Source organism: Cetorhinus maximus, chromosome 2 (assembly GCF_964194155.1).
Source record: "Cetorhinus maximus chromosome 2, sCetMax3.hap1.1, whole genome shotgun sequence".
Classification (NCBI taxonomy): Eukaryota; Metazoa; Chordata; class Chondrichthyes; order Lamniformes; family Cetorhinidae; genus Cetorhinus; species Cetorhinus maximus.
The window spans coordinates 201,964,810-201,979,514 of record NC_135880.1 but is presented as its reverse complement, the minus strand read 5'-3'; the positions used below and the strand labels follow the sequence as shown (position 1 = coordinate 201,979,514).

General features: G+C 44.0%; 1 protein-coding gene across 5 annotated transcripts in view; it reads right to left on the bottom strand.

Annotated features, from left to right (window-relative positions):
* Positions 1-14,705, bottom strand: part of LOC144669280 (opioid-binding protein/cell adhesion molecule-like) — a 1,107,986-nt gene that overhangs the window by 65,475 nt on the left and 1,027,806 nt on the right. For all 5 annotated transcript variants that reach the window (XM_078531641.1, XM_078531615.1, XM_078531632.1 and 2 more), the window contains one exon: positions 751-871. In XM_078531641.1, coding sequence (XP_078387767.1) covers positions 751-871 — 121 coding nt within the window. The remainder of the gene's footprint in view (positions 1-750; positions 872-14,705) is intronic.

The following is a 14,705-nucleotide window of genomic DNA, read 5'->3' as shown; positions in this document are numbered from 1 at the left end:
TTATATTTTTTATCAGGTTTGTTCTTTGGTCTAAAGAAAGGCTACATAACCAGCAGCAAATCTGAAGGGCATTAATCCTTGGAGAGTCCTGAATCCTAAGCTCACCCTTTGAATATCTTAAGAAATACTGCCATAATTCTTAAAAGAACTGCACATACAATTACTTGGTAACAAAGCACTGTTTTGAAAATGTGGTTTCTCTTCTACGGTAGAGAATTCCAAGCCAATTATCACTCTCAGCCATTCCATATACTTCATTTTCCCTCAGCTCTGTAGGAAGACACATGAGCTCCCAGATTTTGTGGTCAGCAATCACCATTGATCTCACTGACAGATGCCCACAAAGGCTTCATGGGATTAATCAACTTCAACCTAATATTTTATTTCATTCAAAAAGATGGATGCCAGATTCACAAATTAATACAGATGAACAAATTTTCTTTTTTCCTGTCTTCGTCCAGATACTTTCATTGCAATGGTTGAGACCTGGACATATATTGCCATTTCTTCATCATCGCTGAGTCAAAACCCTGGAACTGCTTATCTGACGAGATTTTGGGATTCACAGTTCAGGTTGAGGGCCGACCTGCTTGTGTCGTTTGTTTACAAACCTGTGACACAATGTACACTGCATTGAAGCATATCAACAAATCGTCTGCACGTGGCATCACCGTGACAAATTATGCTGCCCCTCGTGCCATTTTGCCCAAGAAATGGCTAAAAGGAATCCGCTGTGAGGATAGACAGTACCTTCGTTCTTCTTTGTACCATTCAAAGTCTGGTGGTGGAACAGCAGCAGCTTCACACTGGAGAATGCCTTCCCGTCCAACTGCTACCCCAACATTCTTTGTACTGGGGATGTAAGGAGGGTCTGTAAAGCCAAACAAAAAAGTATAATGTTGTCAATACTGTTTTGTAATAGCAACTGATCAGCAGTGACTTCATACAGAAAATCAGAAAATGGAGGTGGCTCAAGGAATCTAATTTTGCTCCCAGCACGGTACATAGATTGGTATTCAAATAACATGTTAGTAATCTAGTTAGCGGTCCTTAATAACTATTTCCAACAATCACGTGGTAAGTTAATTAATGTTTCAATTAGTGGTAAGATAGCCAAACCATCTTTTCGGCTTTACCTCAATCAATGGAGGTATTTTTTCCATCACGAGGGGGAGAATTTTTCCCTCGTCCGGTGGGCGTGTGCCCAATCCAAACAAGAGTAAAATAGTGCACGATGATCTCGGGCGAGCGTCCCGACGTCATCACGCATTCTCGCAATATTTCACCCAATTAAGAGGCCTAATAAGGTCCTTAATCAATTAATTAAATCTGATTTTTTGCTGCCCGTCCAACTATCTGGTTGGTGGGCAAGCGAAAAAGCCAAGCAGCCTTTGGATTTTTTACAAAACCTCATTCCAGCGGGATGAGGTTTCCAACAGGAGTTAAAAATAAAATAAAAATGTTGAAATCTCATTTATAACATGTCCCTGCTCCTGTGATGGAGTCATTTTCAAATTCTTTATTTGCATTTTTAAAAATCTTCAGCTCCCTGAGGCAGCTCTGTGCTTTCAGTACAAACGCCCACACTATCCTTCGTCCTACCCCCATTCCGGCAGCGCTCAGTGTTGCAACACGCGATTCATGCTGGCTGGCTGTTAATTGGCCAGCTAGCGTGAAATCCCAGTCAGGGCCCGATCGCGGGCGGCAGTTGGTTTTGCGACCACTCCCAGGCCCGTCCGACAATTTAAAAATCCCGCCCTAAGAGTCAGTCAATAGTAAACTGTCAGCCCTGCTGACATCAAAACCAAGAAAAATAAATACCCCGACTTCTCTTTTTCAGGCCCAGTGGTGTGGACATTTTTCTTATGTCCTATCAGCTGCCCTATCTATCCTATTCACTACATCTGACATACTGTGAAGCTGGTGGTAATATACTAGGTTATATCAAAAGCTTCATGGCATCATTGTGTCAAAGGTGCCAATGAGAATGCTTGGCTGAAACAGAGGCTCATGTAAACTGAATAATGGCCCATGCATGTGCAGAAAATGAGGTTCCATATTGCCCAGCAGTGTGACCTGGAGGGCGCAGTTAGGTGAGAAAGTGAAAGTAGCAGATGCGGCCTGGTGAGGTGCTACTCTAAATCCTGAAGAGTGAACACCCTGAGAGTACAGCAAGTATATTGTTAGTTATTTGAAAAGCTTATGTACTCCTTGCTTAAAACCTAGGGTTAGTTTTCCATGGACGGTGGCAGCATAATTCTAAGGTTAGTGGTAGCTGGTAAGCAATAAAATCACAGACCAGCCACAATTCCATATGAATACTCAACTTAATTTGAAATCAGGGATCTAGAGGCTGGAATTACCATCAGTGATGTGATCTACTAAGCTTGCTCCAAATTCAATATACTATTTTCCGAGGTGTTAACTTGTTTTTTTAAGGGTTAATCCATTAAAACGGCAGATAAAGGAACTTGCTTGCACCATTCACTCAGTGGCAACAGTGTGTACCATCTACAAAAGGCACTGCAGCAACTCACCAAGGCTCCTTCGATAGCACCTTCCAAACCCCTGACCTCTACCACCTAGAAGGACAAGGGCAACAGATGCATGAGAACACCACCACCACCTTCAAGTTCCCCTCCAAGTCACATACCATCCTGACTTGGAAAAATATGGCTGCTCTTCATTGCGACTGGGTCAAAATCCTGGAACTCCCTCCCTAACAGCAGTGTGGGTCCAACTACACCACTTGGACTGCAGCGGTTCACCATCACCTTCTCAAGGGCAATTAGGGGTGGGCAATATTAATGTTGGCCTAGCCAGTGACGCCCAAGTCCCATGAAAGATATTTCTTTAAAAGTGATCAGGACATTGTCCTTTACTTCTAAAATCTAAAGCACTTAAATACTACCCAGAACGGCAGAAAAGAAACTTCCTTTTTCTAGCAACTGTCTGACCTGAGGAGAAGCGAGTTTAGGACATCAAACCATTGGATGAGCACCAACATCATGAATGACAATCATTCTCTTTTGCAGTGTACATCAGCATTATTTGCCCTCGCTTGCTTTGACCTTGTAGAGGACATGAAAATGTATGGTATAAGGCACCTAAGTTTGTCCAGTGATGCTTCTGGGCTTATCTCTTATACATGTGTTCTATTTCAGTGGTTAGCAGATATGCAATCCCAGTAATCAAATCTTTGCAAATATGCACTTAAGTGCCAAATATTTTGCAACTTTTATTTCTTTTCCCTCTGTTTTCTTCTTTTGATGATGCAAATTACAAGATGAATTACGTCCCAAAGATCAGGTTAGTTTCAAAATGCAATTTCAAAGAGGTTTTTTTTAAAAATGAACTTCTTCATTACAATCCTTTAAAACTGCAAAGGACATTTAAAAAAGCCTTTACATTCGAAGAGGGAACTGCAATCAACAGTAACTTGAAGCATTTACCAAATGAAAAACGTGTTTCTTTCCTTGATGGTCTGAGTACAGCCCTGAATGACTTTCAATCAGAGCATTTTGTGCCTCTCCACAAAGTTATAAATCTCCTGCTAAATTCCTGTTCCCAAACCCTTGAAAAGCAACAAGTTCTGTCTGAGGTGGTCCTTATAGGGCAGTGCAATAACAGGACTTTTTCTGAAGCTCAAATGCATGATGCTATGCTTAATGAAACATAGAAACATAGAAAAATAGGAGCAGGAATAGGTCATTCAGTCCTTCGAACCTGCTGCACCATTCACTATGATCATGGCTGATCCTCTATCTCAACGTCACACTCCCACTCTCTCCCCATATTCCTTGTTGCCTTCTTTATCTTCTCTATCAATTTCCTTCTTAAATATATTCAGTGACTTGGCCTCCACAGCCCTCTGTGGTAGAGAATTCCACAGGTTCACCATCCTCTGAGTGAAGAAGTTTCTCCTCATCTCAGATCTAAATGGTCTACCTCGTACCCTGAGATTGTGACCCCTTGTTCTAGATCCCCCAGCCAGAGGAAACATCATCCCTGCATCCAGTCTGTCCATCCCTGTCAGAATTTTATATGTTTCAATGAGATCCCCTCCCATTCTTCTAAACTCCAGTGTATACAGGCCTAGTTGGCCCAATCTCTGAGTACTAAATACTGATACCTCGTTGGTGCACAGCGATTACTGGAAAAAAAATCAAACCCATGTGCTTTAAAAATACTTACAACTGCCAAATGGCTAGAATTTCCCATTAAGCTTCTTTTCCCCAAATTAGAAACTTTGATCATATTATTTACCTAATTTGAAAATTGAATATGCAAACTAAGTTCATTTTATGTACCAATTGTATTGCAAAGGAGACAAAAGACCCAAGTGCTTGGGTTCATGTCATTGACAGTGGAAACATGGAAAATCTATGTGTTTTCTTACAACATCTGGTATTAAATGATATATGTAGTAAAATTTATAGGAAAATTAACTTAGGATTTTGGTGGCATTTTTTGCTCAAATATGTCATAACTAAACAGCATCTTATTTCAAGATCATACAGTGTAGGGATCTATGTTGATGCTATATTTTCTGTATAAATGTTTAGAATTCATCTTCACTTTTTGCTTCTTTGAAATTCTGGGAGGGCCAAATTGGAAAAATTAGATTTTTTTTCAACTGGGTCAGCTCAATGAAGCTAAACTTTAGGAAATGAGAGGCCTAAAAAATAAATCAGCTTTGGCTATTTGAAAATCTGAACTTGTTGTTTGACTCTTCTAATGCAGCACAATTAAAAAGATAAGAGTCCCGAGTGATTGAACAGACTATTGTAATCACTTGTCAGAAATTCCTAATGAGCTTGCTTCTTTAATGAAGGTAATGAAGTAGCATGGTAAAAGGGTCAGGTCGATAAAGAATTAAAAGAGAAGCTGTAAGTTTTATAATCTGAGTTCTTTTACTCCAAAGATTAATGTTATCAGGGACCACAAGCAGCATTTAGTCTTGCTACTTGCAGCCCTTTATTTGTTTGTTATTAGAGTTGTTGGCATGTCTTGTTTCTTCTCTGGCTTTCTTAAAGCCTCCCTCAGTCCACATCTCAATGTTACCTACCCATCCAATTTCTCTTCCTTTTTTAAAACCCTCAACTTCTCCTTCAACTGTTGCCAGGATGACACTGTTGGGCCTTTCTCTCTCTAACTCTACTTAGCAACCATTTTGATTCCTAAGCTTCTACTCTTGATCTAACCCACTCATTTGTCTTTCTGTCCATCCAGCTAGGGATGTTATAAAATCAGGTGCATATCTCATTCTGCAGTATTTTAGAAAACCGAATGATGAAACAACGTGATGCATACTACAGTAGCCGATAAGTAAAGCAATGAAGGGCCTAACTAATCATCAAATTAAATTGAAATAATTATTGCCCTTTCCTAATCCTTGCCTGGTTAATATGTTGAACAAATTAAAAGTTCACTCCTTTCTGAGCACAACATGGAGAAACTAGAACCTGACTGGGAAGAAGCAATAAATGTAGACAGTCTGCAAGAAGCATCACAAGTTAAAGATCTAATACTGACAACGTTCTCTGACAAACTAGTTGATAATGTGTGGTACTTTGAACAATGGCAGACAAGATCATACTCTTTCCATAGGAAACAATGAGTTGATCCTAGTAGCTTTTTTCATCAGCTTCTTCAAGCCACAATGTGCATTTTGGGCAGGCTACATTCCGGCTGGTTGCCTATCAAATGGAAATATTTGCATCCCACAGAGAAAGCTGGAGAGGGCTCAAGCTTGAGGTGAAAGAGCTGAGAATCCCTGTAGTGGTCGCACACTCTGATAAAGAATTGCTAGGCATTGGGGTTAGTGCATTTTCAAATTTAAAAAAGGGTCAAGATGTTAGCGTTGTCGGGTGCATTTAGAAGGTGCTAACTCAAAAGGTGTGGAATTTTTCAACCTGCACTCAGGCATTTGTTGAGACACTTTGGAGTCCTGTGGAACAGGAATATTGATTGAGTGACCATATGGACTACATGCTACATTTAGTTCAATTAGTGGTGCCTGTTCAGGTTGCATAATTACATTTCAGCAATAAGTGTATGACTACTTGCGAGTTCTGAAGCTCCGGAGGGATTTTGGTATGTTGCATTTCTTTAAAGAGCAAGTTCTATAAGAGACTCTGCTGTAGTATCATATTTTAAGCATAGATTTCAAAATATTCTGCAATTTAAAATAAGAGATATAGGGCAAGAATTTCACCCCCCCCAGGGCGCGAGTCTGAGGTGGGGACTGTTTCTAGGTCTGAATCTGCTTTTGAAGTGGGGGTGGGGAAGGAACAGTCACCCATTGGGATTTTCATGGGGCATCCTTTTAGCTGGCCTGGAGACAGGTTTGCCATCAATTAAGGACAGCTGGGGGGATCCTCAAAGCTGGAGGGACAATCAGAGACCTTCTGGCTTGAAAGGAGAAGCAATAAAGGGTAAGTGAGGGAGAGGGTGCTTCAAGATGGAAGTGCCCTCTCTCCAACTTTTTAAAATCCTATCTTAAAAATAGATCTTGCAGCCAGACAAGAAATGTGGGGATGAGAGTTGGAGAAGCTGGTGAAGCCTTTTTACAGTGCGGCCTGTATCTGCTCCTGAACTCTGGCAGGGAGGGTGGGTCTCTAGGCCGAAGTCTCAGGAGGGGGATGCGCAAGGTGCAAAACCACTTAGGCCCATGCCCACATCAGGCACCTGAAGCCCCCCTCAAATGGACACAACGAAGGCAATAGTTATGTGCCTGATAACAAGATGGCATTGCGACGCGTGGCCGACTGAATCTGTACAGGCACAAAGGGTGTCATTTCCAGCTGGGAAATGCGAGTCCAGGATGGGATGCAAGGCACTTGTTAACTTGTGAAGTACCAGCTGAGGGAAGGCATTGAGAGGGGAGAGGGGATGGTCATGGTGGCAAAGGCTGCACCAAAGCCTTAAGAGTTTGAAAGTATGTTGGCAGGGAAGGCTGAAAAAAAATACGGGCAACTGAAACAAAAAAGCAAGTGTGGTGATAGCTGCCAGGGGCTGGGTGGTCAGACCCTGGGGGGGGGGAGGGTGTGGTGGCGCCAGAGACTGGTAAGGGGATGCCAGAGGCCGGCAGGGGAGAGCCGGAGACCAGGGGTCATTGTGAGGCCAACAGGAGGATCATGGGAGACCGGCGGGGGGAGAGTCCAAGGCCCATAGAGGAAAGCCTGAGACTCGCAGGGAAAGCCGGAGGCCAGAGGGAGGTCGACGGAGGAGAGCGGGAGGCCAGTAGGGAATGGGAGTGCTGGGAGAAAGAACGGGAGGCCAGTGGGGGGAGGCAACTTGTGGATTATATTTAACTCTACTTTAAATATAAAATGAAGGGCAGTGTTTCAGAGTTTGTCTGATCATATTAAATGCCTGAGTTTTTGTGTAAGGGCTTTTTCTGAGTATTAAGTATTGGTGCAAGGTTGTGTGTGGAAAATAAGTTAACCTGTTTTTCTCACCATTATTATTTGAAGCGCATGCAATGCAGATTTTATCGAATTGGGGATGGTGGGGGAGGGTTAGAGTGGCGGCAGGGTGGGTGGGGAATAAGGAGCCCGGAAACAGGGGAAGTAGCTTGTTTTCTATCCTGGGTCCTGTCGCCTTGCCTGGAGTGCTGACACCCCTGGCCTGTCACCCGCTGGAACCTGGAGGCCAGCTGCAAAATCCCAGTCAGCCCCCTTTAATTGGCCTCAGTGGGCTCTTAACGAGTCATGTCTTAGTGGACCTGTAGTACGGTTGCCAACTCTCCAGGATTGGCCTGGAGTCTCTAGAAATTGAAGATCAATTGCCAGGACACAGCTCTGGGCAACCCTGGAGAAAAACCATTGGGACATTAAAAAGGATTCTTTTCTTTTGTGATTTCTTTGAACATTTATTTTTTACCAAATACAAAAATATTGAAAATGGGGAGGTAAAAAAGGCTGTTTGGTTAACAGTCAAGCATCATCCAATTGAGCAATGAGTCTTTTTTGCCTTCCAATTGGCATAGGAAGTCACAAGGATGGATGTGTTGGCTGACTAATGGCAAGAGTGTGAGGCAAAGTCATGTGATGAAACCTTCAGGAAATCAATCAATCACAGTTGGCAACCCTAACCTGTAGCTCTGAGACCCCCCATCACACCCCAATTCCACCTCAGCGAAAAACAGCCTGAAGGGGGAACAGAGCCAGGAACCAGTGGGCCGGAACTATTCTTTAGTTCCCACCCCCCTCCATTCCTCATGTAGGGGCTCAGATCTGCACATAAAGCTGATGTGATGCTCCAAACAATGATCTATTTCATTAACTTCTGGAAAACAAGAGAGAAAACAAAACTTGCATTTATTTACAGCCTCAGGACCTATCAAAGCACTTCACAGCCAATGGAACACTTTAGAAGTGTATTCACTGTTGTAATGTAGGAAATACAGCAGCCAATTTGCACCTAACAAGGTCCCATGGACTGCAAATGAGATAACCGTTTTCTTTTCATGATGCTAATTGAGGGATAAATATTAGCCAGTGCACCAGGGAGAAATCCTCCGCTCTTCATTGGAGTTGTGCGCTGAAGTGTCAGCTTAGATTATTTGCTGAAGTCTCTGGAGTGGGACTTGGAAGTTGGTTCCAACTCAGAGGCAAGAGTGTTACCACTGAGCCACTGTTGGCACTTTGCATGGCACTGCAGTTTTTCCATTGGAATGTTCCACAGTGCAGAATTACAGACCCTTTCTTAAAGCCTTGGTAGTTTCTGAATAAAATTCAGATTCAGTTTAAGAAACACAGCTTCATCATATCCTACGAGTTACTGATGACTCTTATTGGACCAAATTTTAAGCATGACAAAATAATCATTTTTAAAAGATGAAGCTACACATTATTATTGAGCTTTGCAACCAACTGACAATCTGGTTCAGGCATTAATGAAAAACTCCAAATCAATAATTCATTTAACAATCAGCCAGTTTAACAACCCTCACATATCAAATGTTGTCGTGAACGTTAAAAAAGATGAAATGTGCAGTCAGAGTGCTCAAACCTGAATTAACAATGCCCTTGCAGAAAACAAAGTCCAAGTGGAATCACACAAATCATTAACTGAAGGGACTGAGCATCAATTTGGTTGGCCATTATGGCTATTTCCAAGTCAGGGATTCAGAAGAAGCACCCCAAAATGTTAATAACAATGATTACCATATTTGTTACAATGTTCTTATTGACTTCTTACTCTAAGTCCAATATCAGAAGATTAGCTTACTATATGAAGCTCACAGTGATGACAAGATTGACAGTACGTTATTGTGACTCCCATCAATAATTCAATTAGCCCATTAGATTATGTCCACAGAATGCCATAAAGTTAATAGGGAAAAAAAAATATAGTTTTTGTTTGTTGAAAGGATATTATTGCAACTCTGTTTTTCATTTAGGCAGTTTAATCCATGAGACATCGGGAGGTTTTCCAGTATGGATTTTGACATACCTAGAACATTTCTGACCAATACGTAAGTAAACAAACATTCTGGCCTATCTCATCCCAGCTGACAAAGCTACACAATGTAAAGACCCTTCTATGCAACTGCTGAATCGTTGACTCTTGGATGTTGGTGTTCAAGGCCACAGTTTACACTAGGCATTATTTTTCACTAGATTTTTCCTGTACAGAATTGGGTAAACATGTACTAAGTAGAGTGCTCAAAATCTGTTGCTGAAGTTGGACATGGTATGAGTTCTAACTTATCATTTAGAATTGTGGTGTAGAATATGTTCAGACTAAAATCAAAAGAAAAACAATTTCCAGATGCAGTGTTTTGATGTAGCATCACAAAAAGTGAGACAGTGGTGTTGGGACTTGTTCTAGTTCACAACAAGAATCTAAATTAATATGGTACCATATGAGCATTGTGTTAAAGCATCATTTATAATGAGAATCACATAGCATAATCCTTTCATTAATAGAGCATCAAGACTGAGAAACTCCATGCTGCCCACAAATATTCGGTCGGGTCCAGAGCAAACACTGCACGTGCCTAATATTGGTGCTGCCTGCTGACTATAATCAATGAAGTGTGCAACCAGTGCTAGCCATGCTGCTCAGGCACTGCAAATCCTTAAAGGGCTGGATATTGGGGTCTCTGATTTCAGTTAATGGCAGAGAGCACCTCAAAGGGGAAGTGCACTGTGGCTGCAAGAGAAAGCACTTCTGAGTTTAGGAATGGTTGCTAGAATGTTAGATCTTGCCCTATAGGTTCTCAAATGCTGCCTTGGAGGCCTTGGACTAGGAAGTGGACAAGAGGAGGGCCATTCTCTTCCCTGCAGGAAGGCAGGAACCCTCAAGGCATTAACCCTTTTAGCACTGAGAAAACGTGGCTGAGCACCTGAAGTAGGCTGATGGGCCTATTCCAAGGAATACTTGGTACATGAAGTAGCTTGCCAGTGAGCTTGTGCAGAATGTCACCGAGCCAGCAGGAGTCCAGTTCCAACTAGTGCTAGAGCTTCTTGCAGAGCACAGAGATTATTCTGTCCTACATAGTTCAAGAAATCAGAGATCAGGTAGCACGTGGTCATTGAAGGTTCATGGGTTGAATAATACGAGGGTGAGGGGCTGGTGGGGGAGGACAGATGTCTCCCACTCACCCAACCCTAAACCCCGGAAGCAAAGTTGGAGTGGAGCCAAAATGGTCCACGCTGACCCACCCTGCAGCTATAAAGTGGTGCAGGGTGGCTAAACAAGGACTAAGTGAGACTTCTACCCCTCACTGGGGAGGAAGTCGCACTCTCTGGAGCTGCCGGGCAATCCGATTAGCCAACAGCTCCATCAGTCCCCGCAGTACCAAGCGCAAGTTAGTGGCCACTGCCGAGACTGCAGGAGAAGGAGGAAGAAGGCTTGTGGATCCCCAGAGCAGACTAGTCTGTAGTCTCGGGCAGGGGGGCTTTGGGTAAGTCAGGGAGGGACAGGGGTGCGAGGGGGGTGAGGGAGTAGGGAGTGGGTTTAAGGCTGTGGGAGGGTAGGAAGGAAGAAGGGGGTTCAATCTTGGCAGGGAGGGGTGCCCCCGATCCGCAAAGGGCAGCCCCCCAAAGAGCAAACCCCCTTCCTTCCCACCCTCTGAAAATGTTTTTGTAAAAAAGAATCAGGCTACCCGCTCCCACCTGACTGCCCACGCTAAGCATTTTATGGTGTGGGCAGCATATTAGCAGGGTCAACTAGCTTGATAACAAGCTTAATTGACCCTTGATTGTTTATTTGAATATGGTGGACAGGCTGCCAATTTTGGTGCCCTCCCCCCCATATTCTGGGGGTGAGCTCAGGGTGTGCAGGAAGGTAGAGGGTTGGACACCTGCTCTAGTTTACGTGCCTCTCCCTGCCCAAAGCACAGCTGGCAAAGGCACATAAAACACAGGCTAACGTCTCTCTTGTACTTTATGCTACTCTTTCTCCTGCTGAAATTCTTGCTAATCAGCTGGTGGTGAGCATCGGTTCATTACAGTAGCAAAGTTAGGCAGCAAACAAAACATCGTCACAAATCTGGATAGCCGCTCAGCGATATCCTCAGCAAAGCTCATCTGGAGTAGTCCAGGCAGTGGAAGGATTGCTTGACGATGCTGATTGCTCGTTCGATCTAATTTCTGGTGGCACCAGGCTTTCATAGGCCATCTCTGCAGATGTCCTCCCCTCCCTCGCAGAGCCGTGAGCCATAGCTGGAGGGAACATTTCTTTGTCGCCCACATAAGCTTGTCTTTAACCTGATGATCTGGTTGGAATAAAGGCAGCATAGAAAACCGTTGCAGGATTAAAATATTAGCCTTTCCCAGAACTTGCCACTTATCGTCACAAGCCGGCTGTAACATTGACGAATTGTGGAATATATTAAAATTGATAAAGTTGCCACGTTGATGATAGGGAGCAGCTGTGGCAATCTGGGTGTAGTCTATGGCACCCTGCACCCTGAGGAATCCTGCCAATGCAAATGAAGTCTAGTGCTCCCTTATCCTGCTTCACTACGACTATGGGGGTGGGAGACGTAGTATCGCGTACAGTGAAATATCACTGACCTCACATGCTGTAGCTTAATGGGAGACAGTTGCATTAAGGCTAATGGCCATAATAACTCAGAACAGGGAGTCCACGCCCTTGTGTGAGACTTGGGTTGTAGCCGACTGCAGTAGGTGGTGTGGTCCAGTGACAGCTTTTTAGGGATAGCTATAGGAACTTTTACAATTTGTATTCTTTCATGGAATGTGAACTTCCCTAATTAGCCTTGAGAAGCTACTGGGGAGCCGCTGCAGTCCATCTGGTACACCCACAGTGTTGTTTTTTAAAAATTCATTCACAGGGTGTTGGCTTCGCTGGCTGGACCAGCATTTATTGCCCATCCCTCGTTGCCCTTGAGGAGGCAGTGGTGAGCTGCCTTCTTGAACCGCTGCAGTCCATGTGGCGTAAGTACACACACAGTGCTGTTTAGGAAGGGGGTTCCCAGCGGCAGTGAAAGAACGGCGATATATTTCCAAGTCAGGATGGTGAGTGTCTTGGAGGGGGACTTCTAGGTGGTGGTGTTCCCATCTATCTGCTGCCCTTGTCCTTCTAGATGGTAGTGGTCGTGGGTTTGGAAGGTGCTGTCGAAGGAGCCTTGGTGAATTCCTGCAGTGCATTTTGTAGATGGTACACACTGCTGCTACTGTGCGTCGGTGGTAGAGGGAGTGAATGTTTGTGGATGTGCTGCCAATCAAGTGGGTTGCTTTATCCTGGACGGTGTCAAGTTTTTTGAGTGTTGTGGGAGCTGCACTCATCCAGGCAAGTGGGGAGTATTCCATCACACTCCTGAACTTGTGCCTAGATGGTGGACAGGCTTTGGGGAGTCAGGAGGTGATTTACTCGTTGCACAATTCCTAGCTTCTAACCTGCTCTTGTAGCTGCAGTATTGATATGGCTAGTCCAGTTCAGTTTCTGGACCAGAGTTCCAGGATTTTGACAATGAAGGAATAGTGACACATTTCTTAGTCAGTATGGTGTGTAACTTGGACGGTGAGTTTTAGGTGTCATTCCCATACATCTGTTGCCCCTGTCCTTCAAGGTGATCAAGGTTGTGGGTTTGAGAGGTTTTGGCAATCAGGAAATAAGCACATGCTTCTCGTGTGCCATTTTTGGATCTTGGGAGACAGCTTAATGTGTATAAATGGTTTTGTGGCCTAACTTAATCCTTTGTGTACTTCAACTGCTTTACATCAACGCCAACTTCTAATTTAAATGCATCCCGTGATTATTTCTTCAGGAACGTTTTCATTCTCATTTCATTTCATCTGTACCCTCTAACTCTATTCCAAGTTGCTTTCAAAAAACTAATTCAATGATACATATCTTTTAATGTTATACAAAAATAATTGAAGAATCAATCCCTTGATTCAATGTTCCACCTTCCTTCACCCTATCTCCAATCTCAAATGTTCGCCTGTCAGAGACTCATTAATTAGCTCTGATAATAGCTGCCAACAAAGTGCTGTAGGAGACATTTCATCATAACAAATAATATTACAATTGAAAAAAAAGAATCCCACTATAAATCGGAGCAAAGGTATCAGGAGTACTTTAAATATCGATGTCGTGATTCAATCGCAAGGGCTGGAAATTCAGAAATCTCTTTGAAACATCATCTTGTAATTACTGACCAGATACAATGGGAGACAAAACAACTGCTGTACTCCAGAGTCATGCAATATTTTCTGTCATATAGGTCTGGATTCGTCACAGAAATTTTTGACGCTTTGACAATAGATTTTCTGGACATGCAAAGTCCTCCATCATTCTTTTGGTGTATGGATGACGGCTGCCATTTTCTGCTCAAGCACAAAATACAGCAGATGCTGGAAATCCAAGATTATAATGGACAACTGAGGAGCTGTGGGCTGGTACTTGGGGCATTGAATCCCCCCAAGCATCCCTCGGGTCCAACAACCTTTTCTTCCACCACAGTCCAGTGCCGCAGGAGCCTTATCCTCCTCCCCCTCCCTTCTCTGGGGTCTCAGGGCAGAGATGATGGGGTGGCAGTGGTGTTTAGAGACATCGGTGGGAGGATACAGAGCTCAGAAACCTTGGTGGGTTGGGGTGGGGGGAGACGGGGTGGTGGGGGGGAGAAAGCCAGGGGCATCGGAACGGAAAAAATCAGAAAAGTCGGGGAGGTGGGAGATCAAAACCTTGGCAGATGGAGTGGGAAATCGGAGGCTTCGGTGGCTGGGATAGGGGAGAGGAGGGAGGATTGGAGGCCTTAGTGGGGTTGCTGAGAAGAGCTACAGAGGAGATTGGAAGAGTCAGGGGAGATCAGAAGAGTCAGGGGAGATCAATGGGGGGGCAGCTTGGAAGTATCATGTGGGAGGTCGATTAGTGGGGTCAGGATGGGAGAATGGAGGCCTTGTGGAAGAGATTGACAGGGTTTAGGGTGGTGGGGATCAGAGCAGTTTGGGGAGGTCAGAACAGTTGGGGATGAGGTGGTGGGTGTAGCTGGTAAATTGAACCAATTGGTAAGTGGGAAGGCACTCCCCTCCTTGGGCAGTCCTTGCCTTGCTTTAGCCATCAGGTTTGCTGAGACCTGGAAAACTTGGCTGGCCAGGGTTAGAATTAAAATGGTGGTGAAATATGAGGCATGCTGAATTATAGTAGTTGAATAGTCACCCCTGCACGATCCCCCCACCAAACTCTTCGAAGCAGGTTTCTTGCCCACTCCGCATCCCACC